Raw genomic sequence first — 27,643 nt, forward strand, 5'->3', positions numbered from 1 at the left:
GCGAGTTCAATCACAGATGTCCTTTCATTCCAATACGATAGGAAAATAGTTCATTTGATTCCAAAGATTTGTTTTTGGAGCATATAACCAACAAGACGGATGATAAGTAATATTGTTTTTATTTCTGTATTTAGTGTAACAGATTGTGTCAGCAGCTCACTCTTGTATAAAACTCTTGTATCTGTTATGCAGTTAATGCTGACAGATCCATCACCAGGCAACAGTAACTTAAATATGATAAAATGCTCACTTTGAGGGATTACCTGCAGTATCTTTAGTAAGTATGTAGGCATTGTAAATACATTTTCAAAACTAAATAGAAAAATATCCTGCTAGAACTCAATCTAAAAACTTGGTATTGGCTTGGAGAACGGCAGTAACCCAAAGTAAATATGATTTGTAGTTAAAACATGTAAATTGAGGGGATGATCTGTAGGAATGAATAATAGTAAAGAATCTCTTACCTGTCAGGGAGCACCCTTTTGGTATAGAAATCTGGGAGCCCGTCATCAAGGGGGCTTATTCCTCCATTTTCACTGCAGTGCTGTGCACACACAAACATAACAACACACCGCTTTTAGCGAGGTCAATTGACTAGCACTAGGCTTCATTGTGAATGTTCTGTATTGCAATAAAACAAATGGATTACACTGGCTTCAGTGAGATGAAATAATGCAATTGCAGCCATCCACTTTGTATAGATTACCTCAGACAAAGACAGGAGTCACTGCCAGCAGGCATGAACATTAGAAAATGGGGGAATTATGCGTAAACTGAATAGATAGATGGATAGATGAGTAGATAGATAGATATTTGACACAACTTTAGATATCAAAGGAGCAGAGATCCAACCCGCCTTACAGTATCAGCAGGGATGTGCCCTCCTTTGTGTCTCCGCGGAGGCCTCGGTCTAACCCGTGTCACATGGTGGAGTGGCAGACCCTGTGTAGGCAGCTCTGACAAGCCCTCCCAGGATGCCGAGCGGGATAGCGGGGAGGAGTATGATGGCACAGATGGGGGTGGAGAGGAGCTGGAGTCGTCACAGAGGCCTGATAGCAGGTGCAGAGATTAGATGTGAGGGCAAGCCACTGAGAAGGCAGACAAGACAAGAGGTGGGAATTGTTTCGGCTTCAAGACAATTTAAAACAATCTGCGAGTGCTCTGAGATTTACTGCTTCAGTCTGGTCTGGGGCCAGATTAAAAAAGACATTATAAGACTACTCAGAGGAAGTTACGGGAAAGGGGGAAAAAAGAGTCAACCGAGAAAAACACTAATGGAGTCCTGAAAGAGAAAGGATGGGGTCAGAGCTGGACAGGAAAGAGGATATACAGCGGTACTCACTCAGCCTGGTGGAGACAGGTCGGATTCGTCTTGTTCTCGAGCTGCGCTTCTTAATGGCTATTGTATCCTGGGATGAAAAAAAGAAAAAAGGTTACAGAGAAGCTGAGGGGTAAGGCACAAAATCAAGAGTGAGTAAACATGTCAAGTAGCACTAATAATACAAGCCCTCCTTCAGGCCATCAGTGCTTTTGTCAGTGGAGTTAAACCACATTAATTCAATTTTAAAAACAAAGTGTCACGCAGAGCGGGAATTGAACACGTAAAAACACTCAATAAAAAGGAACAAACAAAGGTTGGTGAATAACAGTACAGACAGTCGATGCTATAAATAACTTGGGGTGTCTGGGAAAGCTTGATAATAGAAAATCTTTTCAGCTGAAGGAAACTGAATCCAAGAAGAGCATTGATTGTCTACAGCTTAATTCAGTATGAGAATGAGAAATGTCTTTGCAAAATAATTAAGTATGGTGTTTCGCTCTGCTAGTGACAAACTAGGAGTCAGTCAGTCCACCACTTTTGTCCAATATATAAACAATTATTGGATAGATCGCTGTGAAATTCTTTACAGATGATCATGTTGCCGAGGGAATGAGTCTGAGACTTCGATGGTCCCAAGTATTTTCCTGTAGCGCCACAATTTTGATCACATTTGTGCTTTTTAGGGAAATGTCTCCACAATAGTAAGATCAATTGTCATTTCATTTGTTAGACTTACAAGTGTCCCTTGGGTGATCCTCTTTTATAATCAAGCAACATCATCAGGTCAGAATTTAAATTGGTCAAACTGTTAAAGCTATACAGATATTGTTAACTTGGTATACATTATACTCGTTATAGTCCAAAGGGGATACTGTACAAGGCAATAGGTAATAAATACTAAAATAGTCCTTTCACCAACAGGGCTAAGAGCAGGTTATTCGAGATCATTAAAAAGGCTGATTCAGAGCTCTTTAACTCCCTCAATCCAGATAAAAACTGATTAAAAAATGTTATGAACAAACCAAGGTTAATTTAATAGGCTGCAGCTGGGAGACCCCACAGCTTTTCCCCAAAAATAAATTGGGAGATTGGACACAAATCATTTTAAACTTTGAGTCAGGGGAATTCCCGTCAGGTTTTAAAGAAGACATTAAGGCTAGAGGTGTATTAGAGGGTAATGACTAAACCTATTACTATGAGGAGGGACTTGAGTTTATGTCAGATAGTTGAGATAATGTCAGAGAAACTGTTTGATGATATGTCGTGACTATTGAGCTGCTTGGCGATAAAGAAAATTATAGCAGGTAGAACATCGAAAATCTATAGAAAAACAGGCTGTTTTGTAGGTAAGTGTGAAGGATTTGTAGGCTTTTAATCAAACCACTCCAGTGAAAGCTTCCAAAGGCCAGACCACAGTGGAGGTGACAATACATCATCAATCAAAGTATTGTTGAAACGTCTCCAGTGGAGGAGTTCAAATGTTGACCTTTGGTTGGTCTGTCAAGAAAGTCAGTGTAATATTTCAAATGCCAGAACCCAAAGGAAAATCCATCAATACAGCCATCCATAACTGAAGCGGCACTTTTTGGTTATAAGTGCTGCCCAATTATATTGCTTTGGTAACCAAGCGGAGGAGAGCAGCTATAGTATAGTCGACATATTCATTGATGGGTATAAGACTAAAAACCAACAAATGTCTAAGGTCCTTCAATCCAATAAAATAACCTACACCAATAGCTAGACTGTTAATGCCAGACATAGTAATGGAAGATTGAACCAGGCCTGGCGATAACTCATTAAGATTGTAACGATATATACCAAAAAAAAGTCAAACTAGTACCACTTATGGGAAGTTGACAAAACCCCAAACCCAAAAATGGACATTTTTAAAAAGTGATATGGAAGTGATAGAAAAAAAATCTAACATTTTTGAGCTAATTCTTTTATTTTGAAGCAAAATCCTTTTAAATGTATTTGAATATACTTTGACCATCACACAGAGATTTCTGCACTACAACTTCCAATGAAATGAACTGTACGGCATAGTTTCCCCCATATTGTAAGACAATGACAATTGGTTCAATACTTTAAAAGGTAAATATAAAAGGACTAAATATTTGAAAGACATATAATCCAGAGTTACAATATGTGATAGTGACTAAAATGAGTATGACGAGTAAGAATCTGACTTAAATCACAATATTTCAATGTGAAGCTCCTCATTTCTGACATCTTCCTCTCTTACCTTCCCGTCAGGCACTTTCACTTGTACAGATCACTGTAAATATTGTATTATCTCATCTGACACTGACATACACCCATCTCTGCTCTGGTATTGTTAATTTAAACTAACAATCTTTGTTTTCTATGTGGAACAAATCTGCTCAAATCATCAGTGTTTTAATCAGGATTTAAAATCCATAATCCATAATGTGAAGTCTTGGCATTCAACTATACCACAGATACTATAGGACAAATGGAAAGATGGATATCATCCCAAAAAAACCCCAGTCACTACAAAAGACAACATGAGTTTGTATATTCACACTCACTATGCTGGTGCTGAACTCCTCATCTGTGATGTCCAGAGAGTCTCTGTGTCTGTTGAACCTCCAGCCCGTCCCATCCTCACATGTCCCGTCCCAGCGTTTAAAATGAGACATTTGCCGATTCTGAGAAAGAAAACGCTCTTTAGTCCCTTTGTCGTCCAGTTCAGCTCTTTGCCTCGGACACAAAATATCTTACGATTGCGTTTTACTCCCGTCTTACTGATGTTAACATCTGGATCAGTAAAACATTCATTTTTTTAAAGAAATTAGCATAAAACAAAAACTCTATTTGTAAGTTCAAAAGCACAAACATTGCAGTCAGTGTTTGCTAGCATGTCAAATCAAAAACACAGATCTAGGAGCTATTTTAGACTATGAATAATTGGATTAGTCATTTAAAAAAGGGTCACAACAACATAATTTTTATCTTTGGAAATTGCCAAAAATAGACCCTTGTTTTTCTCTCACTATTGCTAATAGTTTATTTTCATCTTGAGCACTTTGGACTGCAGCTTGGCATGAAATGTGTCACACAAATAAAGTTATTGCTATATTTACCAGGGTCTTATGGGTAGCGTAGAGCTCCTGCAGGATCTGGTCAACGATGGAGTTTGTGAGATAAGAAACCACAGACAGCTTCACTTCCCTGCAAAAGATTGTGTTAGGGGAGAGGGAGATGGACGGAAAGAAGTTTGGCGAAGTAAGAAGAAATCAATGACATAGTTATCAAATTAAACCCTTTATTGCTGCTCTCCCCTTCTGCTTTTCCACATCTGTGTCTTACTCTAAGGCACGGTGGATGTCCTGCGCCGCTCTTTCCATCAGAGCTGTCCGGATGGCAGAGCGAGGGATGGACACGCGCTCGGAGACAGATGATAGTGGAGGACTCAGCCTCTCTGCCGCGGAAGAAGATATAGGGCAGAGCTCACGACAAAGGGACACCATGGAGTCCACGATCACCTGCAATGGATGTCAGCGATCAGTAAAGCATGTCTAGTTCGAGAGAGAGAGCGATGGTGTTGAAAGGCTGTTAGACATACCTGCAGTTCCTTGTCTGCAGCTTTGGCCAGTTCTCCAGCCAGAGAGTCCAGTCTCTGCCGCACTGGCCCGTCCACAGACAGCACATGAGCCAGCTCACACAGTGAAGGGTATAGCTTAAAAGGAGTAGAGAAAATACATATTTACATCTCAGAGTAACAGTCATGCATATAGTACGCTCACACATTTCACATCACTCACAGCACGGGAGTTCCTGGCCTCTTTTAACACTTGTTTAGCAGCTTGAATCTCCTCCATCTCTCCGACACCTCGTAACACACACACCTGCTGCTGGACACGCACGCAGAGGCGCTCCATCACCTTGGAAACAGACAGGCGGGGGAGTGTTAAGAGAGCAATCGTAAATAAAATACTCATTAACATAAGGCGAGACGAGCGGGTGCTACCTGTTCGGAAGTGCTAGTGACCAGGCCTTGGTGCAGCCGCAGAGCCTGCCTCTGAGAGAAGCGCTGAGTCTGGTTGTTCCTCACAAGAGAGCGCTGGATCTGGGAGGGAGAAAAGTGAGTCAAATAAACTGGCTACAAAAACACTAAAGAGAGCAGATGGAAAAAATGAGGCAATGATGCAACAGACAGATTGTTGAGGAAATAAAGTGCAATAAAGCAGAGAAAAGGATGCAGAGGAGAGGCGGCTGTATGATTTTGGTTGTCAAGTGTTTTTGCCCTATTTCCCAAAAACCTCTCGAGGCTGAGATGTTTGTAAAATCTGTCTTACTTACCCTCTTAAAACCATTGTTGCAGAAATGAACACAGCTCTACAAGCACCTTATTCCCAGTTGTATGAGGCTAACAGCAGATTCTGCAAACCACAAGTTTCCTTAATGTTGTTTTGTTTTGGTTAATTTACTTGAGTCTCTAGTGTAGCGTTTGGGGTTAAATGACAAATATTCAAAGTAGAAATAAGAAACTAGCAAAAAAGGAAAAAAAGTATAATTAAATACTTAATAAAAAGGCAGTCAGGCAGTAAAAACTTCAGAAAGGACTGCAGCACTAATATGGAGAAAGATGTAGGCAACTGGAGTTGTTCTATTTTTAAATATTTGCAGCAATATTAAAAAGAATCGTAAACCGGGAATAAATTATTAATCTCACCCTGCAAAAATGTAACTTTCCTGATGTTTCAGTTTCCATATCTTCTTTTTCTTAAAACAATGTTGATCAGTTTAAATGTGTACTTTTTAAAGAACAGTCTGCCTGCAAGCACAACTCAATTGATCAAAGTTAACTTCCTTAAACTTACTTTAATTTGAATCTTTAAGTGCAGCAAGCTCTGACTGATTATTGGCAATTAAGCTTCCGTTTTATCGTTAGCGATTGTAATTATAATTGTCATTTGATTATATATTTTTTTCCAAGACTCTGCTCTCTGCAGCTTGTCTCCACTTTATAGCAAGTTTCAGATCACTGTTTAGCTGTGCCGCTGCAGCTTTACTGTTTGGGTTCCCTCTTTCTGCTCTCAGTATTGTTTTTCAGCCGCAGCAGGCAGCTATTTCAAGAATAAACACTCTATAAACCTAGTGCAAAACCTCCTCAGCACTGAACAGCAGACAGACACATTTAGCAGAGTGCTGAATAAAATAGCAGAGCTTGTAGCAGCTAAAGAGCCCGTTATTTCCCGCACGGGTTGGTAGCGACCAAAGAGATTCAACATGGGACACAATGTCATTTGATACACTGTTCTTGAAAAAATAACGATTGTAGCTTTAAGTGCTTCTTTGGGAACATTTAAGGTAGCTAGTTGTAAAGAAATACCTACTTCCTACGCCTCAACATCATGTTGACATGAGGCTGATGATCTGAAATGCTTGGGGAAAACAGGGCCTCTGTACATTTCAGACAATCACAATGTTACATGTGGAGGTGTGTTGATTTACACAGCAGTGGGATAACTCTAGATGGGATATCTACCAGATTTTACATGTTTTTGTTTGAAAAGAATATATATTTTTGGATACAGTTTCTTGTTCTGAATTCTGGTCCAAAGCCGTTGAAGAATTAATAGTTTGAAAGCAATTGATTGAAAAACATATAAACAGTTAATCAAATCTTACAGTTTTAGTTTAATCTGTTGAATTTAAGTTTTCATTCCTGACAAGGACTGTGTCAGTGGCTTGTCTCTGATTGCCAACCTTGGTCAGTGCCTGCTCTGTCCTCTCGGGGGCGCTGCGGTATGCCTGGCTGATGTCACTTAGGGGTAGAGGCATGTACTGCAGGATAAAGTTACTTAGAGGAAGCAGAAAGAGGAAGGGACAGAGGAAGGGTAAAGTTATTGAAAGAGACAGTGAAGCACCACAGAGAAAAAATAAAGTAGGTTACAGATTCGAGGGTTGGTTAAGGCTAATATCCCCAATGGACAGAGGTCATCCTAAAATACCCTCTAGCCTATGCCATGCGACGAATGAGTAATACTTTCATATTTGCAACCATATCATCCTTAGCCTAAAGGCAAGCCTGTACCATTTAGGATAGTAAAGTGGAAAGCAACAATTCGCTCAGTCAACATCCACCCACCAATGTTTCAAAAGCTCTTAAAAAGAAGGAACATATATCACTTTCTAAAATTCAACACTCTACTTGCAGTAAATATATATAACATCTCCTCTTGTTTATTGACAGAATTGTAGCATGAATATAAAAATGATGCTCTTACTGTTCAAGTGCTCGGGCAACATCTAGAAATCCTGCTGCGGAGGTGTTGTTGCGATCCCATGTCACACTCCTGCAGGGCAAATGAATGCTGATATTAATGCAAAGTGCATGTTAATCTAACAAATAAATACAGTTTCTGCATTCATTTTCCTTCACCTGAGTGTAGTATTGATTTGCAGGGCTTTGCTCAGCATCTTGGCTCCGATGTCGTCCATGTGGTTCCCGCTCAGGTCCACTTTTTTCAGGCAGGTGTTGCTGCCCAGGGCGTTGACCAGCACGGTCCCCCGAGAGCGCAGGCGTGAGTCGATTAAGGACAGAGACAGCAGGGCCTGGAGAGGAAACAAAAGGTCAGTGTGTCTGTTTGTGTGTGTGTTGGGGGGGGGGGGGGGTTGTAGAAATAAACGAAGTTGAGAACAGTGGAAAGAGAAGTGGGGCCGTGAGATGATGGTGTAGTGGTAAATTTACTGCGCCGTAATGTGACTGCTCGCCAACATGACTTAACATGATGTATGTATGAATTATTTACCATGAGTGTAGTGATATAGCCCCAAGGGTTACAGAGGCATTAAAAATGAATATCAGAGTGTCACATCTACAGTGAAACATAATGGAAAAATGATGAGCCCAGGAACAAAATCTTAAGTCATTTTTGTTATCTTCAATATTGTTTGCCTTCCACAATGGATGGCGTAAAATCTTTCCTGCGTCTTTGCAGCTGATCTATTGTTCGGATGGTTTATTATGACGTAAAACTAGTGCCAGCATACTGGTATATTTGCATCATCCAGTATGTTTTCAAGATTTGCTTTTTTTATCACTCACACATTCTTCCTCCTGTATGAGTTGCACCAGCTTCTGCAGGACTTCATCTAGAACCCTGCACACAAACACAGAGACAACTGGCTGAGTTGGCGCGAGTCATTTCCTGCTGCCAGCGGGCTGTCTTCCCGAGGAGCGGCAGCCTCTTATGAAAACGGAAGTCAAATCACAGGCATGTATATTTAAGCTGGCATATCTATCGCACGCGTCCTTGTGTTCATGGACACACACATGCACACACATGCACCTGCAGCAAAGTGTGACACAGAGCACCGACAGCACCTGTTTTTGATGTTGAAGTTCTTGCCCAGGTGAAGGTGTTTGAGGGAGGGGTGTCTGGAGAGGGCCGGCAGTACTGTGAGCAAGTCTGCATCGAGACCTGTCATCACACATACACACACACATATATAGAGCTCAACATGGCTGGATTCATTAACATCCCACTCAAGCCTTGCCTGCCCTAGGACAAAGAGTCAAGGTCACAGAGAGATGTGGTGAAGCGTGCCACTGTACCGTTGTCAGAGATATCCAGAGTGCCGATAGAGGAAACCCTGGGGAACAGCTCCTGGATAACAGCAGCTCCTGCAGACCTTAGCTGGAGACAGAAAAAGAGGGAATGAACGAAGAGAAAGGGGCATGAATCCCTGTCATTTTATTCTTTGATGAGTTCTTCTATTTCTCCACATTGAGGCAGATTATTAATGGCTTTTTGTATGTCTCTGCAATATAATGGCAAATCTATCTCCTTACTGCCAGCAGTGTGAATGTTGAACGGTACGCTGCCTTGCCTGTGATCTGCAGCAGCTCTGCTCAGTGGTAGGGAAAACACATTTTGTTGACTCAGCGCTTTTACGCTTTAACAAGTAAATATATAAATATCCTAATACACTGGTAGAGCTGTTTTAATCATCAAAGCTCTGGGTGCACATTAACAGCAATTGATAGGATGTTGGAAAGAACTGCTAAGTGGTAAAATGAGCATGTTTAAATATATGCAAATTAAAAAGTATGTTGCAGTTAAACCAGGCTTCAATCCTTAACTCACTTACTAAATTAAGCACAACCTCAAATCAGACTCAAAAAGAAAATGTTGCTCACAAATTGAAGCGTAAGTCACTTGAATTTAGCTGACATTACTCCTGCAGTCCTACTATTTGAATACGGTCATTTTACTTCAAGGTGCATGCAATGGCAGGATTGCTACTTTAATCAGGTAAATGATCAAAAATCGGTCCCTTGCCAGTGAGGTAAATTAATATGAGATTAAATAAGGCCCATTAATACCTTTGCATTACAAGTCACTGTAGTCATTGTAGTTGTACAGTGTTCTTCACTAACCTGTATTAAAAAGCTTACATTCAAAACACTAAATGATGTATAAAGACTGAAAGAAATTGTACAAACTGTATCAGTCATGAGGATTTGTGGACTTCCCTTCAGATGTGAAAGCAGTGCCAATCGTTGTACTTGTGACTTGAATGTGTCGTCTGATGTGTGACTTCAGTGTCAATCAGAGTGTGGGAACTTTGTGTTTCAGACATAGTTTAGAGCCTTGTGTTACCTCATCATTTTATTCAGACTTCATACTTTTCTGAAGGTACAAAGTTTTTTTCTTCACATTCATTAACATGAATGTCTCACAGATTTCTTTCGACAGGTTTACAATGAGTGACATACCACAAACTTAGGAATCATTTCTGAACTTTTTTTCCACATTAAACAATCATATTGACTCTTACATGAGCCCACATTATGAACTCTTAATTTTAAATACTTTATAGAAACTTAAATCCAGTAAGATGAGGAGGAAATTCTGAGCTATCCCTTTAGCTAGAGCTTAGAGTCCCATGCAGATGTAGAGGTGAACTCTTACCTCACAGCCACTGATGTCGAGATGAAGGTCATTGATATGAGGATTGGATGTTAACCCTGTTAGGAGAGCTCTGTGGAGACAGGAAGGACAGAAGTGAACAAAGGGGAGCAGATAAGAAGCGGAAACAGCAGATATTCATGTGCTTTACTGTAGAAGGGTTTAGATAAAAGGAAACAGATCTGGATGGAGAATTAGAGGCGACATGGCGAGTACCTCAGAACATCAGGGGGCAGCTTCATAGAGGCCAGGCTGACATAAGTGAGGCTGAAGGCCGAGCTGAAGAACTGACGAAACATCGGCAGCGTGTCCTTCACTTTCCTAGTGCATACCAACAAAAAAAAGATTAAATATAAAAAAGAGACAAGACAGTAGAGAGTAGGAGGGATCGAGGCCACCACACAGAAGAGGTTAAGTCACATTGTTGACATGGTGGTTAAATACGAGAGCAGAGCTGAGTGCAGAGTACTGTCGCAGAATGGGAATCCGAGTGAATATTGCTTTGGAGTAAGAGGGTGGGGGAGCAAGTGGGGTCGAATGGTAGATAGCTTCTGCATAAATATTCATGAGACTTATCTACGCAGACAGCGCCAGGAGTTCTGGTTTGAAGCGTCAGTAGACACACCCACAGAGAGACAGCACAATGTACCAGTGAATCCCACAAAGCTCATTTCTGAATTCCCATTAGGCAAGAGATGAAGATAAATATGAAAAAAGAACAAGGTATTGAAGGAGAATGAAAGATAAGAGCATTTAGTATGAAATAAGGATGATATAATCCCAGATTTGGATTTGTGGCTACCTTTATTGTTTAGGTAATCTTTAAGATATGACTAACCTGTGGGAGAAGGAATTTTTGGAAAGATTCAGAAAGGAAAGATCAGCGCAACACCCCCTCAGAAGAGCCCCAAATAGCTGCATGAGACACAGGGTGGAAACGGTTAATCAAGGCTGAGCGTTGCACAGAGAGGGAAATGCATTTATTTTCATCGTTGCGCATAAACATTGGAACGTTTCCAGACATTAAATACTTACCGAGTCCACAGAGCAATCTGTGCCTGACAGATCCAAATGGACCAGGCAGTTGGGCTGAGACAAGAACAGATAAAAGTTCTGGAAATATAAAAAGAGAGGAAGTCAACTAAAGCATGAAAAGTGGCGTATAAATATAGAAATGTGTTTTTATTTCCACATAGGTTGTGCTTTCTGACCGAGGAATCTTCCCCCGAGAGTACCCCGGGGTTCTTGCTCAGGTCCAGGTGTAGGAGAGAGTTAGAGTACTCATCACTGGAGCACAGAGCCTGAGAGAGGGAAACTACTCCTGAGAGACGGATAAAAAGAAAGAGAGAGACAAGACGAGGAGGAAGTTGTACAATATTAAAAGAAGGGGAACACTCTCAAAACATTTTGTGCCTTTAAATTATTCATACACATCTGCAGCAGCGGGAATCAATGGCTGTAATGGGAAGCAGTGCATAGTATCTCCCTGCTCCAATGTAATATTTAAATTCTCAGATGGGTACACGCTAAGCTGAGACGGGAACAGGAGGCTTGCTGCCTGCGGGGCAGCACAAGACATCAAAAGTCAATATGGAGTCATAACAGAGGCAAAACATGAAACACAGCTCTACAGGAGGGAGAATCATCTTGGGCTTTGGAGGTTTATACTCCTGCATTTATATATTACCAGAGCTGTTGAATCATCCACAGCTTCAAAAACACTGTTACGGGTTTAATGTCACAAATTTTCCACCTGATTCTGGTGAGTTTATTGAACCATTAATAGGAACGGCAAGGCTGAAAATGGAGAGAGGCGAGCCCAAACCTTTGGAGGTGAGGGAAGTCTTGGAGAGGTTGAGGAGACGAAGACCCTTGCTGAGGCGACACACCTGCTGGATTAAGTTGGACACTCCTGCAGCATGCATTCAAAAGGTAAAAACAATGAGTTTAAGAAGACATCTTATTATAACCATATTTAATGATTAAAATAGGCAACCAAAGAGAGTCTTTGCACCTTGGTTGTCCAGTGAGTTGTGGGCCAAGTTGAGGGAGTGGATGACAGAGGAAGGGTTCTCTGAAAGTGCAGCTGACATCTTCTGTGGAAAGTCTCTGTAAAATAAACACACACAACAATTTAAAGTGACATTGCAGTGATTCAGCATTAATCTTTCATATAGAATCAAAGGCTAGATTTAAACAATAAGAGTTCAAATCTTTGCATCAGAGACCAACTTTATTCTGACATTAATCCAAGCTATAAGGCAAGTTCTAAAAACCTCAGACACTTCCCATATCGAGCTTAATAGAGATGTTCATTGGAGCCTCCTGAATGGTAAATCTTAACATCTTTGAAAACGCGAAGGCTCTAAAGTAGGCTTTGTTGAAAATACAAAGTCTCAAACCCTCTGAGATTTTTCAGACTTTAGAGAGCTTCGTTCAAAACCCCAGACACTTCATACAACTGTTTTCAGAGACTGAGCAGCTCTCCTGTGAGTTTACAGAAGATTAAATGGATGAAAAAATGAACAGAGGAAACTAAAACATACGATTTCAACCCTGCATTCTCCAGAGTGATCTCCTCCAGGCTGGATGATTTGCTGACCGTGTGCAGGACCTGCTCAGTCACCTCTGATCCCTTAAGGAAAAAGGAAACATTATAACAGAATCATTTCACTTGCTTTAGCTTCACGCCACTTTTAATAATTTAAAATGTCCTACTTACTATCCGCAGGTCTTTGCAGTACAGTTTAGTGAACCAGGTGTTGTATGCCATTGATGCAACAATAACCGCCAAATCCCTGCAATAGATCCAAACTGAAGTAAATGAGGCGCCAGATTATGCAGATTATAGTGTCTGAACACTCTTCGTCCCTCACCTGCTCTCCAGGTGGCTGAAGTCCAGCAGATTGAACTCTCGGCTGTCCTGGGAGTGATAGATGGTGTCCACATCCTAGGAGTAACATTACCCATGAGCCTGTTTGCTGCAGTATATGACCCCCTCATTTAGTGCACAGTGCTGTACGTAACACTCAAAAGCACTCACAGCGACACAGGCACAGTCCCACAGCTCTTACCCACTGCACTTCCTCCTTGCAGCTGATGCCATTATAGTCGCACAGAGCGGCGTATGTCTCCGAGAAGCCTCCTGAGAGGGGTAGGCAGTAGGAAAAACAAGAGGGAGAAATTGGAATCAGAGATGATGTGAACAGCTGCTTCCTTGAGCTACAACAAGAGAGAGAAGGCAGGAAAATGCACAAAGAAACATTTGTCCAAATTATTTCTGTGACAGAGCACTTTAAAAAGAACATCTGGGACACCATTTGTGAAATTTGTGAGCCAACTTCCTCTCCAGACGGCCAATTGTTGTGCATATGCCCCTAATCGGTGTGAGTGTATGTGTGGGCGTGTGTGTGTGTGTGTGTGTGACTGCACATTTCTGCTTGTGTGTAAATTCCCATTTTCGATGATAGTGTGTCTTTTACCACATGCCCTCTGGGTTTCCACTGAAGTCTCGGAGCTGGGAGAATACTTCCTGCTGCCCTCAGAAAGGTCACTGTCTGAATGACATATGGAAGGGCTTCAAAGATAAAAGAACAAAAGATAAGGAATAATTCACTTCAGGTGATGTCATTAATAAGCGTGAATTAAAGATACAAACTGCTGAATTCAGATATTTTCCTTGTGATACTTACGCAAAAATGGAGTTGTTGAATATTCGAGACAGAGCGTAATTAATATGGCTGACCACATGATTGAGGTGGTCGCGTGACTCAAACCTCAAGGAGTAGCTGGTCTTGTCAGTGTCGATGATAACCTGCACAGAAAATGGAAGCGTAAAGGACTGCATGAGATTTATTATGGTAAGGAGTGGGTGGATCTTATATTTCACTTTATGTAAAGCAACACACCGCCCAGCATTACTAATATATTTTGAACCCTATCCTTGACTTACAGTATAAAAAGTACACAAATCTCTCTCCCTAGTACAGTACAGTACTAGGGAACTTTAACTTATCATGCAGACTGTAGCCTAAACGTAGAGATTGAATATTGCAACAACGTGCAGCTTAATGACCTGTGGTGCACATTAACACCATCATTTGTGACAACAAAGGCTAAAATATAAATGCCTCTCTCCCCTAAAAAGTCCCTAAGCAGTTGGTCTTGTTTCCACCACAGTCAACCACAGAAGAGAAAACGTTAAAAAGGAGCACATTGACTAATCTCACTGCAGTTGTTTCGATCACTTCTTTAAATGCTTTTTGTCATTTCTTGAAGGCCAAAGTGATGTAACCACTCCATTATACAATTTTTCACACAAACAATACACTGTACCAGTGGAGCTGAGTGCGTACAGAGTTCTGAATATTCGTTTAACTTCACCTGGTGATCAGGGTGGGAATTCAAAGCTCGAATCTCCAAGAAGTTAAATGTGGATTCCACCTGTTATTCAGACAGTCGTCACATTAAATATTTCATCAGGCATTTTGAAAGAAAAAGCTTCATACTGCACAGTAAATGGAAAGGGGGTAAGAAGTACCTTAGCGGGAATCTTCGGTGCCAGGAAATAAAGACGCCATGTTGTGAGGACCTAAAAAAGGAAAAATAACAAACTCTAAGTGTGACTGAAAGTTCACGGCACAATCCCCATGGGGAGGAAATTCTGCCAGGAGTTTCCATGGAAATGAGGGGGGAAAAAATCCTTTTCATATTCATGTAATGATCGAGCTAAAAGCTCTCGACGTCAGAGATAGGTTGTCTAACATTAATAGATTGACATACTGTAGAGGCTGAGGAATGACGGCATGTTGCTACATTTTAATCACATTCTCACAAATACTAGATGTAATTTAGTTAAAATGACATTACCTCTGCTGTGGGCAAACATGAAAGTGACTCATACATTAGATTTAAGACATGTAGTGTAGCTCTGGGCTCAGCAGGCAATCATTTCTGGTCATTCGGCATCTCCCCAGATCTTTAATATCAGAATTTAAAGGAAAGGACCATCTATTCTCAGGAGTAAATTATGTTTTCCTTCGAGTCTTTTGCTGAGCCAAAAATGCCGGTTATGCTGGGTCAAGAGCAAACGCAGTTTTCCATGCCTGTATCCACTCATTCCCAGCATGTGTCATGCAACTTTTGGATTAATCTGATTCTGCTCCCGATGCTTGTTCATGAGCCGCAATTTCTTTTTGTTGCAAGCATACCCTAAAAAAGTCAGTGTCTCTCTCCATCACAGTAAACAAACGTGCAGGGATTGTTTGGCATTTCGCTGCTCTCCACCAGCCCCAGAGTTCTGCCCTTGGCTCTTTTTCTTCTCCTCTTCTGCTCCGTCACTCCCAATCATTTACTCAATTCTTTTCTATGGCTCTGGTAAAACACTCCCTCAGGACAGAGCCCCCCCCTCCATATGTCTCTCCCAAATGAAGAGTGGTAATTAAATTACAGCTCTCTCACTCCAATGTTGTGTTTTTTGGAGAGAGGAGCTTGACACAGGCCTGTCAGAACCCCACACTGACAGCACCAACACCCACGCAGCATGTGAGGAGTTGGAAATGAAGTCCCTCAAAATGTGTGTGAGGGAGAGAGGAGGTTCTGCAATCACTACAAAGACTGACTGAAGGAATTGATTAAGAAAACCAGATTGTATTACGGTGAATTAGTTTAGAGAGTATAAGAGTAAACAAGACAATCATGCTGCTGCAGTATGGGAGTGAGAGAGACATATCCGAGTAACCCACATCAAAGAGGGACCACAAACACATCATGCTTATGGCGGTGTAAAATTAAGCAAGAGGGCTGAAACAGGACAGATAGTCTAATCTTCTCTTGTTGACGCCTCTGAAATAAATCAAGATAAAACAATAAAAAATAAACAAACAAGGCTTCGATTTAAAACCTTAACATGTTTAAGCACTGCTTTCATTCAAAACTGTAACCCAGCACGTTTGATCAGGCTCCAATGTCTTTTCCGTCCCCTATGCGCATCTAGCAGGAGCAAGGACTCTTTCCAGTTCAGCTTTTAAGAGGGAGCAGTAAATGAGACATGGATTGAAAAAAGGTTATTGGAAAAATGTTCCCGACAGATAGACATGTCAAAGTGTCTGAATATCAAAGACCATACATGCAGAAACTCTCCTCCTCACCACACGATGAATCATTAAAGCATCCATAGAGTGGAAGGACAACTGTGTTAAAACTACACTGAATTCCTCACAGTTGGCCTGGGAATCGGAAAATATCTTGCGTCTATAGACATGTGCTTTATTTGCTGCACTTAAAGGAGCTTTCAATCAATAAAAGCTGTTGTACTGTATATACACAATATGTGATCTGTGTGTGCTTTCATGCACATATATAAGTCCACCGCATTGTGCAAATAAAAGCTTCCTCCTTTCAGGGTCCTATAAGACTTCTGGTCCATAATGTAAGAGCTGATTGCCCCAGATGTATCCCGATAGCTGGCTGAGCTTCACTCACTCAAAAAGAGATGTCACATCTCTGTCCCATACTCTCTGATGAAAGCACACCAGAATCAAAGGCTGTGAGCTGCTCAGCCCCCCCACTGCCTCAACAGTAGACACAGAGGTATGCACAGCCGCTCCCACAGATACGGTCTATCCAATATTCATTCTGCCAACAACAGACATAGAAGACAGCGGGCAGTTATCATGCAGTTTGTTAATGATGTGCAGTCTCAGTGATAAATCATACCGACCCTCTACCAGTGCTGTCATTGGTGTCAGCACTGTGGAAGAGATCAATTAACATTCCAGTGGGAGTTAACATCAAAGATACTGTACATACATGGTGCAGGTATCAGACTGCTTATAGGGCATAATAAATAGTTCTTCTTTACTTCAGAAACCCAGTGTTAGAGTTGTACAAAGACCCATTTAAAACCCTCAGCGAACAGATGGAAAGCAGCAGCTTACCAGTATCCTGTCCTCTGTTTTTCCATTTTTGGCATCAAGCTTGATTCCATAAATAAACTTGATGGATGATTTATCGATAATCTTCTTGATGCTTTCTGTGGATGAAAAACACAAGTAGAAATATTATGTTAAAATATATTAGTTTTACTAAAATAGGAATAGTTGTGTTTACTGTTGGTTATCTGCGGCTAGTTGATTTGTTGAAGAGAAAAAACTTTAAAAACACTAGAAGATATTTGCTAAGTCCACATATTGTTAGTACATGGTGCAAAACAGGGACACCACAGTGTTTCAGGGTTTAAGATACTGACCATTAACTGTTATATATCTGATATGAGACCGGCCAGGGATGTTGGTGAATATCATTCTCAATCTATCTTTAGCTCATTTCCTGTCATCTGAATACAGTCAAACTTCTAATAAAACTCCTTTCAATTCTCTAAAAATAGTTCAAAAGCATCCAAATGAGCAGTTTGGTCATTCCAGATCAAATCAAATTAGTAAAAATCAAACTGCACTCTAAATCAACTTAACCTTAGATGTGCAGCCCTGCATTTATTTGTTTATCTGAAGGAAATGTCGGTCTTGTCATTTGAAGAGCATTGTGTCATTTCAGATGATAAAATAATCTAATGAACTTTTATGTCTGTATTCATCCTGAAGATTTTAAATACATTACAAACCTTTTACATGCAATACAATTCAATCTGCATGCTACTACTGTATAATGACTGACATTTGGTGGGAACCAGTCTGGATTGTATGGATGACACACAGATTAAGAAATACAACAGTTTTATTCCTCTATCCCTCTAGGAGTTCAGCCCAGTGCATTCACAGACCTACCCTATATCTTCTGGCATCATCAAAACTATTCACAACATGCTTTAGTGTCATTTTCGTCCTAACGAGAGCAACATGACACATAGGAGCAACAGTGTTTATGATTCACTGAGAGCTGTTCCTGTCAAACAGCATCACTGTCAGTACTGTTACCCCTAACCTATATGGTACAAGCACAGCCTGTCATGCCAGAGGAAGAGTCTCACCCGGGTGGGAACACACGGCAGCGACACATCACAGAAACATACAGTCGCTAGCAGGAATTATACGATTCAGCCTCTCCATTACTGACGCTGCACAGCTTTCCAGACTGATGGGTTTATGAGAAAATCAATACTACATCCAAGACGCTGGGATTTGTCAGTGGTGTTGATACAGTCACACCGGAGAGTAAAGCAACTTTTTCTCTCCATGCACCAGTGTTTATCCATCTTTTGGTGCACATAACTCTAACATATCGTCTGGAATACTTACTTTATATATATTGATACAAATCTTGTAATGTAGTATTATGACACTGACACGGTCCCTTGTGCTTCAAAACATGGAAACATTTTTGACACATACACATTACATCCATTTAGCTGATAACGCTTTTGTTCTTTTAGAAGTTCAAATAATTTTAAAAAGCTATCGTAGTATTGCTTCTTTAAGATAATAAGTAAAAATAAGAATCCCTTTCCTCTTTTCTAAAGTATATTGTAGTATTAGGCGGTATGTTACGAAAAAGAAATACATCAGCTGTTAGAATCACAAGGATCACTAGTTTAGTTAATAGTTAATCTGATTAAATCTGAAACTATACAAATAATCCATCCAAATCAGAATTGAGGTCATATTCAGGTTGTTTAGGGGCCCCTTCAGTGCTCCTCCTGTCAGTCAGTCAGTCAGTCGGTCAGTGCAGAAAGGTGCACGAGGAGGAGGTGCAGCCGCCCGGCAGGTGACTGAAGGAGGAGGCAGGGACCCCACAGGATTAATCATCATCACAGTGCGCCTAATAGAGCCATTAGGAGTAATTAACGCAGCGGTAAAGTCCTTGATACACACGAGCATGTGCTCAGTGTGTGCATTTGTGCGCGTGCGTTGCTGTGCTGTGACTTTGGCATGTGTAAGCTGTTGCTGTTTGAGATAAAAACGCATAAATATTTGTGCATTCTGTCGCGGGTTGGTTTAGCTTATGCATTTTTGTTGGCAAGATACAGCGAACATCTGCCATCAGTCCCTCTCTGTTCACTTTCGCACGCACACACGCACGCTGGTAATCATTAGCCTTTAGCACTCTAGCTGATTAGGCAGCAGAAAAACAAAGATAAAACACTCCAGGGGAGAGGTTTAGAAAGGTAATCATATTCTGAGACAGGTTTGTTGGTTTAAAAAAAAAGAAAAGAAAAAAAAAGAAAAACGTGCAAAATTGAAATCGCTTTCAAACCCAAGAGTACACACCATCATTTCCACAACGCCCCTTTTCCTCTCTGGCCTAAGGCTGGGCTTTTCATTACCTGATTTTACCCGAGGGGGTACATGTAAAACAAGGTGTAGGCTATTTCCCTCTTCAGTGTAAATTATTCATCTGCACAATAACTGATTGCACCATGAAGGACAAAGCAGCCCCGGAAAGCCACAGGACAAAATGTAAAGGTGTAGCTCCTCACTATCATCCAATGCGTCTGCTCGGGTTGCAGACGCGCGGAGAAAAAGCATCCCAACCTTACGCAGACACGCCGAGGGTGTCCGCGGTAACAACCTGCAACAAGACACAACACGGAGCCCAAATAACCGAGCAGCAGTCGTTACCCACCTGAGATATCTTTGCTCACACTTACGAAACCAAAAGCAGTGATCTCTTTAGAAGCCATGTCTGATCCTCTTTCCTTTTGCAACCCCTCCTCCTCTCCTCTCCTCCCCACTGGCTCTCTCTCTCCCCCTCTCTCTCTCTCGCTCTCTCTCTCAGAAATGGAGAAAAAGGATGGTCTCTCTCCCAGGCATTCCAGCAGAGCATCCGACTGCCCGACACGCTTCCTGGAAGAAACCCTGTGGATGTAGGGAGGCTTGATGTGGGAGCGACGGGAGGTGGAGGGAGGGGCAGAGTGATGAGGAGTGGGCGGGGGTTGGAGCGATAATGAGCAAGATGTGGTTATCTGGGAAAAAGCACAAGGGCATTCACAAGATAGAAATTCATTGACAATTCACTACGATTTGAATGCAAAAAGTGCAACAACGCAGTGACAAACTGAAATAACCCGATGCTGTGTTTGTTTAAGAATATAATGAGGATAATACAACCTAGGAGTAATCGTTTGGCCATTATTCTTTTAAGTAAGTGTACAAAATGTCACGAGTCTCCATCCAACTGCTTTTGAGTCTCATTCAAAACTACATATTTTAAAGTCATTGCCAGCAAATTCACTAAGTTAATAGGGTTTGGGTCGGAACCATAAATGCATAGACCGTGGAGTACAATTTACATAGAACATCATGGATAATCTTTAGTCTCAGGCCAGGATAACATCAGCAGCATAATTAGAGACTAAAGTAATAAAGAAAAAATTCTTACATCTCTGCAGCAGGACACATTTACTGCTTGTGCCACACATGATGATTACAGGGATATCAGAGAGGCAGATATTTTTTACAAAGAAACTGTTAAACTGTTTGTCAAAAGTAAATTGGTTTTATTGCCTTGTGGGATCACACATCTACGTATGTTTTTCCGGTTGCCCCTGGTTTATGTTGTCTAATGGCTCCGCCTGTTAACTGCTTGCCAGAGGAAGGAAATGTCTCCACCAAGATGACCATCTCTGTCTGTGGTTTGCTTTGATAGTCAGTCAAAACTCCCCATAAGAGAGACTATTATATTCTGTCTCAAAACCTCTATAATAAAAATGCCTGTGGAAAAACGAACTATGGACTTCTGAAACAAACATCATTTTAACCTTTTTTATGAAATCACAGAGGAACAGCACATCCGATTTTGGACAGATGACAGAATGAATGTCATCATAACCTCCTCACTGCTGGGTGAGTCTCGTATAAAACAAGTCTGAATTAAACACACCTGCCTCTTTTTAATCCAGTGAATGCACTAGACTGGCATCCACTGGGAATAATAACAATACATATATTTTATATTCGATTAAAGAAAATCTTCTACTGGTGGACAGTAGAAAATGTCTGCAAAGCTGCCAGATAAGTGCTGACTTCGGGCCAAAGCTGTACTCTATCATTTGATGCAGATATCTGTCTTTCAGTAGTTTTGCAGGGTAATACATTTTGCTGCTGATAGTCTGCAGCTGTGAGTTTCAGACGGTGCTAAATTAAAATGATGTGCACAAGCCAGAATCAGGATAGGGCTAATGGAAATGATTCGGACAGGAATGCAAAGTCACTGTGTTGGCTTTTCTATCTTTGACAGCCATAAATGATATTCAAAAACTGACTCTAGTATATGTTCACTGTGTGTGCGTATGGGTAACTCACGGGAAGATACAGCAAATGTGTTTACATTCCCTCTGTTCCCATGGGGATGAATACTGTCTAAACAGTCTCATTAAGGAATAGGAAACTCTCCCCTGTCTCACAGTGTTGCAGTGCTGCCTTTGCCCGTGTGTGTGTGTGTGTGTGTGTGTGTGTGTGTGTGTGTGTGTGTGTGTGTGTGTGTGTGTGTGTGTGTGTGTGTGTGATGAGAGGAATATGGCTCGGTCTGTCTGTGTCGAATATGGATATATTGTTATGATTAAGGTACAAGAACTGGATTTTGCCTGTAGAAATGAACTTTGTTGAAATTTTACTTAATACTGTCTTAGTTATATAATTCAAAGTAATCAGTTGACCATAGCCGACAATCTGGCGTGCCGCCATGTGGAAACAAACCATCTGAGCTGCCTGTGGCGTTCCGGTTAATACATTTTACTCCTGATTGGCAGAACACACTAAAGACTAAAAATACTGTACCCAAAATGCCTGTGCTCTACAGGAATTAGCTGTCGTAGCATCTGAGGACATAAGGAGAAGTATTTGTGTTTGTGTGAAATAATGTCTCTGTATTTCAGGTGTAGCCGCAGTTGTTTTCCAAGTTGCTACAACTGAAGGTAGTGGCAAACAAAAAGAGAGTGCACCTGTCACACACACTTACAGTATATTCGGCACATACAGAAAAGACTATAATTGAGTTTCTGTCCCTCTGCAGAGACTCTGAAGGTCAGCGTGTCTGTGTGGCCTCCGGGGTCAAACATCTACCTGGGTGATTGCGTGTTGCTGCAGTGCTCAGTGGAGTCAAACTCCAGATTTGTGTGGAGCTATTGGTGGTTAAAGCAAAACCCACACGCTGCTCATCCGACCCCAAACCCAAGGCACCTGGTCTCAGGGGAGAGCTACTCCATCACTGCGGTAAAGAAGGAGGACGCAGGCAGCTACCAGTGCCAAGCCAAGCGATGGGAAAACAACAGCTCCTCTGTGGAGTTCCTCAGCCAGCCAGCCACGCTCAGTGTGTCTGGTGAGCAGCAGCTACATCCTCTGCAGCGAGGCATCCAGTTTCTCCTGTACACACATATTTAGTTACTAACAGATTGAAAATGTTAACTGAAGATGGCACTAGAGAAGAAACTGAGGGAATCTTTAAAGTTAATGCAATTACATGAACATGGTCAACATATTTTTCAGCAACCCATCCAATAGCGGTTGAGGCAACTCACTTAAATCCATAAATGTGTTGGCACTACTGAAAGAGTCAAGGAATCACTAAAGTCAATGGACCAGATATGAATGTCTGTGGAAAACATGTATGGTGCAATAGTTGTTAAAATATTTAAGACTGGATCAAAGTGGTAAACCAATCGAACTAAATGTCCTCTCTCAGAGCCATTCTACTAATATGGCTAACAATGTGCTTTAGTATAATAAGTTCCCTTTCAAAAAAACTGATAAAAATATTAATTAAAAATGATGTGTTCTGAAATAAACATAGAGTTGAGTTTCAGCTAAAAGGGGCATTATATCCTTGGAATGAATGCACGTATAGCAGCATTGCACCTGATATCTCAGTACACAATGTACTGTCTGTTTCTACAGTGCTGTTGCTGTAGAGCGAGAGTCAGATAACTAGGTGCTTTAATTGCAAATTTTTGCCTGTTCCTAAAATATAGACAAGCTATCCAATGACATATAAACACTGTTGTTGGGTGACATTTTACAGGCATGCAGTTATATTGATTATGGTACCATGTGACCAATAATCTGCAGCAGACATACAGAACTGCTAGAGCATTTTTTTGTATTGACACATTGATAAATCTTAAAGATAGAACCATTTTCTTAACTCCTGCAGTATGTCTGCTTCCCTTCTACCTCTGTTCATCTCTCTCCTCCAGAGCTGCCTTCATCCTCACTCCTGACCCTGACTCCAAGCAACAGACAGTTCTTCAGAGAGGAGCGTTTCACTGTGCAGTGCCCTGTGTCTCAGACTAACTCCTCAGGCTGGAGGCTGAAGCATTTCCTTCCCACTTCTGGAGTGCGGAACAGAGTCTTCCACATTGACCAGTATTCGCTACTAGGGGGTGCTGTTAATGCGGACAGGTCTGACCAGTGTGAGTTCACTGCAGACAGCGGGAACAGTGGACTGTACTGGTGTGAGGGTGCTGCGGGCCGCAGCAACGCAGTCAACATCACAGTAAGCTGTGAGTCTTCAATAACAGGGATGTTGAAGACACTAGACTAGAGGACAAACTGGGCGAAAAAACTCCAAAGAGGCAAAACGACACTGTGCCTATAAACAATCTCAGACAGAGGGTTTAAATATGTTGTGTGAATAACTGTAAAACATTATAACTATGAAAGTGCACCAGGTGTGTCTGCAACAACCACTGTTTCAATTTTATATAGAAAGAATAGAAACCGAAATTGTCTAACCTTTCCCTCGTCTCAGCCCCTTTCCCTCTCAACTGCACACTACATACTGCCCCAATGAGGTACAATCATATGCATCAGTGTTGTAGTTCCACTCAGGCGTGCATATCAGGAGAAGGAGAAATCCTAATCCCTAAAATGACAAATGATTCCAAAGTAAAGTAGTTGTTGATCACTTGAAACCCCTATCGGCTGGTTAAGAATAGTGAGGAGTCAGCAGTCAATCCAAATATTTAAATACACACACACACACACACACACACACACACACACACACACACACACACACACACACACACACACGAACAGAGGCAACACAAGAAAACACTAACTATGCCCACCTTCTTCCCATTTCACAGATGGTGCCATCATCTTGAAGACTCCTCCCTTCCCTGTTTTCGAGGGTGATGAAGTGGTCTTGGTTTGTAAGTACTGGGCAGGCAATCTCAGCAAAACAATCTTCTTTAGAAACGGAGCAGAAATCTTCACTTCTCCCAGTTCAGACAGAGTAATAAAGATGACTTTAGAGAATGTGACACAGGAAGATGAAGGCTTCTACAAGTGTGCGTCCCAGGACAGAAAGATGGAGAGTCCAGAAGCTTGGTTATCAGTGAGTCCAGACAGAGGTCAGCTGAATGGCTTAATGCGTTTGACTATAATTGTTCTTATTCTGCTTAGTGTTTTATCTGTCAAATTTATTATGGTGAACAATAACAACTGTTTGTCTTTTAATTCATATCAACAGATGAGAAAGACGCCTCCATGAGTGGTAACATCATTTTGTGTTGTTCATACATTCATTTACTATAAGGAATAATAAATGATAATAATTACTGGGAATTCAAAATAACGTATTACTGACAAGTTATTCCTTAACAAAGGGTAATTATCTGTACTATAACAAGCATTTGTAGTTCCTGGTTCAATTGTGTTACTGTCGGACAAACACGTTTCATTTATTCCCTTCATCAGGCTCCGGTAAATGGGTAATTGTTTCCTGTGGAGTTCTTCTTCTTTTCCTCATTCCTGTAACTGTTTTGCTGCTTTATCACTACAGGTTAGTTTTTAACCTTTAGCTCACTTTACTTCATAGGTTCTATTGTTTTGTGTCATCAGACAGTTTAGAAAATGCTTCACTAATTATTCACTTTGTATGAAGGCACCAAAGGATTTGCACCTGTAGGTGTTGGCCGTTTTCCAAAGAACGACTACAAGCAGTGGAGCTTCCTGCAACCAAGCAGGACGTGACAGAGGTGCAGTGGGACCTGTCCTGGATGGAGATGTCCAATTTGTTGGATAAATAGTTTTTTCCTGGCACTTAATGAATCACGCTCACCAGAAGCATATAGAAAATACTCAAAATTAAGTGACCCAATTTAGTACACTTTGACATAATGTAAAACCAAATTGTTGCATGGATTCAGCACAGATATTTATAAATAAGCTTAAAAGTGTGCTAGTTTCTTTCACATCTTTTTAAATTAAAAATATTTGCTGGGAAAATCCACATTGAAAATAGTTTTTAATAAGTGAATGAACAGTTATAAGAGGTGAATACTGATTTGTTTGCATAATGTTATTATTTAAACATACTGTATATCTTTATGTATTGATTATATTTAATAAATAAACATAATTTTGTTTCTCATATATGTTGGGGTTTCCTTTGGGAGAGTAAAAAGGCAGAGCCAAGAAATGAAATATCTCTCGACATATTCTGCATGCACATAATCTCTTTTGAAAGACTGAAAACAGATGCATAATTTCACAATCCAACGGATGCTACTTTAGGCTTGTGATTTAAATGATGCCATTTGTTAAAGAGACCCATAGCCGTTATGTATCTTTCAGGATAATTATGATGGCATCCACTGCATGATGCATCTTTGAATATATTGTTTTTTTGTAATTGAAATGAGGTACCTTCCTGTACAAAAATCTGCATACCAAATGCAGTATATGTTTGGTTTTATTTAATTCATACCAAAGCACTAACAAGCATTTATTTACAGTGTATTCTATTTGTTTTCATTGCCTTGAGTGATGAAAACAAACCTAATTGAGTCTTGACTTTCTTTATGGTTTTCAGCAAGTTTGAGATTAAAACAAATATATCTAATCAAAAATGTTGCTAAATATTTAATTAAAGCCTTCATTGAAGTTAATATAGGCTAATAAGGAGCACTATAAGTATGTGTGCAAACTGTATCTTAATTATGCAAACAGACATAGTCTGCCAAAATCGTGTAGGAACATGTCTTACGGTATTTTTGGTCTCAGGACATGCTCTGGAACAGAGGGAAGAGAGGAGTGCAGGGGGCTCTTAGCACAGAGATTCAAATACAGCATTACCTCTGCACAAAGACAAGCCGAAGGAAAAACTGCTGCTCCCTGCAAAACATCACCAAAGAATCCCATTCAGTTTAAACATGCACACACTTAGGCCCCGTGCCCACGACAACGGTAACGACAGATAAACGTAGAACATTTCGACAGATGTGCCTATCGTGCACACGGCGACGGCGTTTTTAGGAGTTGAAAACGGAGAAAACGCAAACGCCCCTCAAAGTGGAGATCTTGAAAACGTTCCAGTCTCTCGTCGCCGTAGGAACAGTTCAAAACGCAGAAGTGCGTTTTTTGCACAGGTTTTTTTTTTTGCACAGGCATCTGGAAGTGACGTTCTAGCGCCAAATTTGAGCCTGCCCTTTGATAAACATGGATGAACGTGTAGCAGTAGCCGCGTTGAATGGTATGCATGCAGGCCAACAAATGGCGAGACTCTTTACCTCTTTGTAGTTTAAAGTTGTGTTTAGCAGCAACTGGACCTCCTCATCTGTCCAAACAAAGTTTGAACTAGGCGTACTGTTATTGCCGCCGCGCTTCGCCATTTTCTTCTAACTGACAGCGGAGGAAGTAGCCACAAAACAGGCATTTGGTATTGTTGCTACTGCCACCTACGTCCGGGGCGTGCTTACTTCATCGGCAAACTGCGAGTATTATGAGTTTTATACGTTTTCCCTGTTCCCATGGATAGACAGATATCCACCCCCAAAACGCTCGTGAGAACGCAGATAAACGCAGATAAATTGTGGAGGGGAAAAACGGACATCTGCGTTTTTGCTTCAGAGCGTTGTCGTGGGCACGTAGCCTTAAAAGTAGGCTAGCAAGAGTAAAGCCAGCCTCATGTTACAGGCTTTTTTCCAATGAAAGCTAGCAGCATTAGCTCCAAAAAAAAGTCGCTGATCTAGGGAGGTCGCTAAATTGACCGGTTATTTCATGCATCCCTCCAAAGCCACTCCTCCAAAAATGTCCTAATGAAAGTTAACATATTATCAAGAAATGGAACAGCATGGAGAGTTTCGGTATCCTACTCACTCACAGCCGTCTTACCCAAGCAGCTTGTGCGACACACACGCAGAGTGAGCGCAGGTAGGCAGACCATGATAGACTGGCAGGTATGGAGGGAGGTAGAGGGGCAGGTAGAGGTGCAGGTACAGAGGCAGTTAGAGTGGCAGAGAAGTATTTCGGCATATAGTTTACCTGTCTGGCGGTCCTATTCCAGTCCTTTGACAGTAAACGGACAGGGGTTGCAAATTAGCTTCGGCTAGAAACTTGTATGCATGACATCTGTTTTGTATTTCATATGAAATAATGTTTAATGCATTTGTCCCTGATCAATAAACGTCTAAATAAAT

General features: G+C 41.1%; 2 protein-coding genes across 7 annotated transcripts in view; one reads left to right on the plus strand and one right to left on the minus strand.

Moving 5' to 3' along the window:
* LOC134869819 (capping protein, Arp2/3 and myosin-I linker protein 3-like) overlaps positions 1-27,380 on the minus strand; it is a 32,509-nt gene extending 5,129 nt beyond the window's left edge. The window contains exons 1-35 of one of the 5 annotated variants that reach the window (XM_063891739.1): positions 27,097-27,380; positions 24,290-26,386; positions 22,401-22,583; positions 19,846-20,185; positions 17,205-17,299; positions 14,807-14,857; positions 14,650-14,709; positions 13,959-14,080; positions 13,749-13,843; positions 13,341-13,411; positions 13,143-13,216; positions 12,989-13,064; positions 12,813-12,901; positions 12,281-12,375; positions 12,092-12,178; positions 11,478-11,587; positions 11,302-11,379; positions 11,105-11,181; positions 10,483-10,587; positions 10,270-10,339; positions 8,910-8,991; positions 8,679-8,775; positions 8,400-8,454; positions 7,734-7,906; positions 7,579-7,647; positions 7,058-7,151; positions 5,316-5,414; positions 5,110-5,229; positions 4,911-5,024; positions 4,655-4,830; positions 4,429-4,516; positions 3,874-3,993; positions 1,343-1,409; positions 862-1,049; positions 465-544 (exon numbers count right to left, since the gene is read on the minus strand). In XM_063891739.1, the coding sequence (XP_063747809.1) occupies positions 465-544; positions 862-1,049; positions 1,343-1,409; positions 3,874-3,993; positions 4,429-4,516; positions 4,655-4,830; positions 4,911-5,024; positions 5,110-5,229; positions 5,316-5,414; positions 7,058-7,151; positions 7,579-7,647; positions 7,734-7,906; positions 8,400-8,454; positions 8,679-8,775; positions 8,910-8,991; positions 10,270-10,339; positions 10,483-10,587; positions 11,105-11,181; positions 11,302-11,379; positions 11,478-11,587; positions 12,092-12,178; positions 12,281-12,375; positions 12,813-12,901; positions 12,989-13,064; positions 13,143-13,216; positions 13,341-13,411; positions 13,749-13,843; positions 13,959-14,080; positions 14,650-14,709; positions 14,807-14,857; positions 17,205-17,299; positions 19,846-19,903 (3,035 nt within the window). In that variant the 5' untranslated portion in view covers positions 19,904-20,185; positions 22,401-22,583; positions 24,290-26,386; positions 27,097-27,380. Of the gene's footprint in view, positions 1-464; positions 545-861; positions 1,050-1,342; positions 1,410-3,873; positions 3,994-4,428; positions 4,517-4,654; positions 4,831-4,910; positions 5,025-5,109; positions 5,230-5,315; positions 5,415-7,057; positions 7,152-7,578; positions 7,648-7,733; positions 7,907-8,399; positions 8,455-8,678; positions 8,776-8,909; positions 8,992-10,269; positions 10,340-10,482; positions 10,588-11,104; positions 11,182-11,301; positions 11,380-11,477; positions 11,588-12,091; positions 12,179-12,280; positions 12,376-12,812; positions 12,902-12,988; positions 13,065-13,142; positions 13,217-13,309; positions 13,412-13,748; positions 13,844-13,958; positions 14,081-14,649; positions 14,710-14,806; positions 14,858-17,204; positions 17,300-19,845; positions 20,186-22,400; positions 22,584-24,289; positions 26,387-27,096 lie in introns of those variants that run through there. The other 4 variants (XM_063891736.1, XM_063891737.1, XM_063891738.1 and 1 more) reach the window with 4 other exon arrangements.
* LOC134869820 (uncharacterized) lies at positions 20,828-25,596 on the plus strand. Of its 2 annotated transcripts, XM_063891741.1 has the most exons (8): positions 20,828-21,065; positions 22,097-22,135; positions 22,234-22,539; positions 23,414-23,719; positions 24,308-24,574; positions 24,694-24,717; positions 24,921-25,005; positions 25,108-25,596. In XM_063891741.1, exons 1-8 carry the CDS (start codon positions 21,035-21,037, stop codon positions 25,250-25,252), a joined length of 1,203 nt encoding a protein of 400 aa, XP_063747811.1. In that variant the 5' UTR covers positions 20,828-21,034; the 3' UTR covers positions 25,253-25,596. The 2 variants fall into 2 exon arrangements, with proteins under 2 accessions (XP_063747811.1, XP_063747813.1); XM_063891743.1 differs by lacking the exons at positions 24,694-24,717; positions 24,921-25,005; positions 25,108-25,596 and having other exon boundaries at positions 23,414-23,712; positions 24,308-24,511.
* Positions 27,381-27,643: the final 263 nt, after the last annotated feature.

The sequence above is a fragment of the Eleginops maclovinus genome, chromosome 9 (assembly GCF_036324505.1).
Source record: "Eleginops maclovinus isolate JMC-PN-2008 ecotype Puerto Natales chromosome 9, JC_Emac_rtc_rv5, whole genome shotgun sequence".
In the NCBI taxonomy this organism is placed as follows: domain Eukaryota; kingdom Metazoa; phylum Chordata; class Actinopteri; order Perciformes; family Eleginopidae; genus Eleginops; species Eleginops maclovinus.

Excerpts from the sequence above, each read along its gene's own strand:
- LOC134869820 (XM_063891741.1), top strand. The coding sequence starts at position 21,035 with ATGAATGTCATCATAACCTCCTCACTGCTGG. Across the intron at positions 21,066-22,096 it reads CATAACCTCCTCACTGCTGG|GTGTAGCCGCAGTTGTTTTC; the intron begins GTGAGTCTCGTA and ends TCTGTATTTCAG. Across the intron at positions 24,575-24,693 it reads ATCAGTGAGTCCAGACAGAG|ATGAGAAAGACGCCTCCATG; the intron begins GTCAGCTGAATG and ends TCATATCAACAG.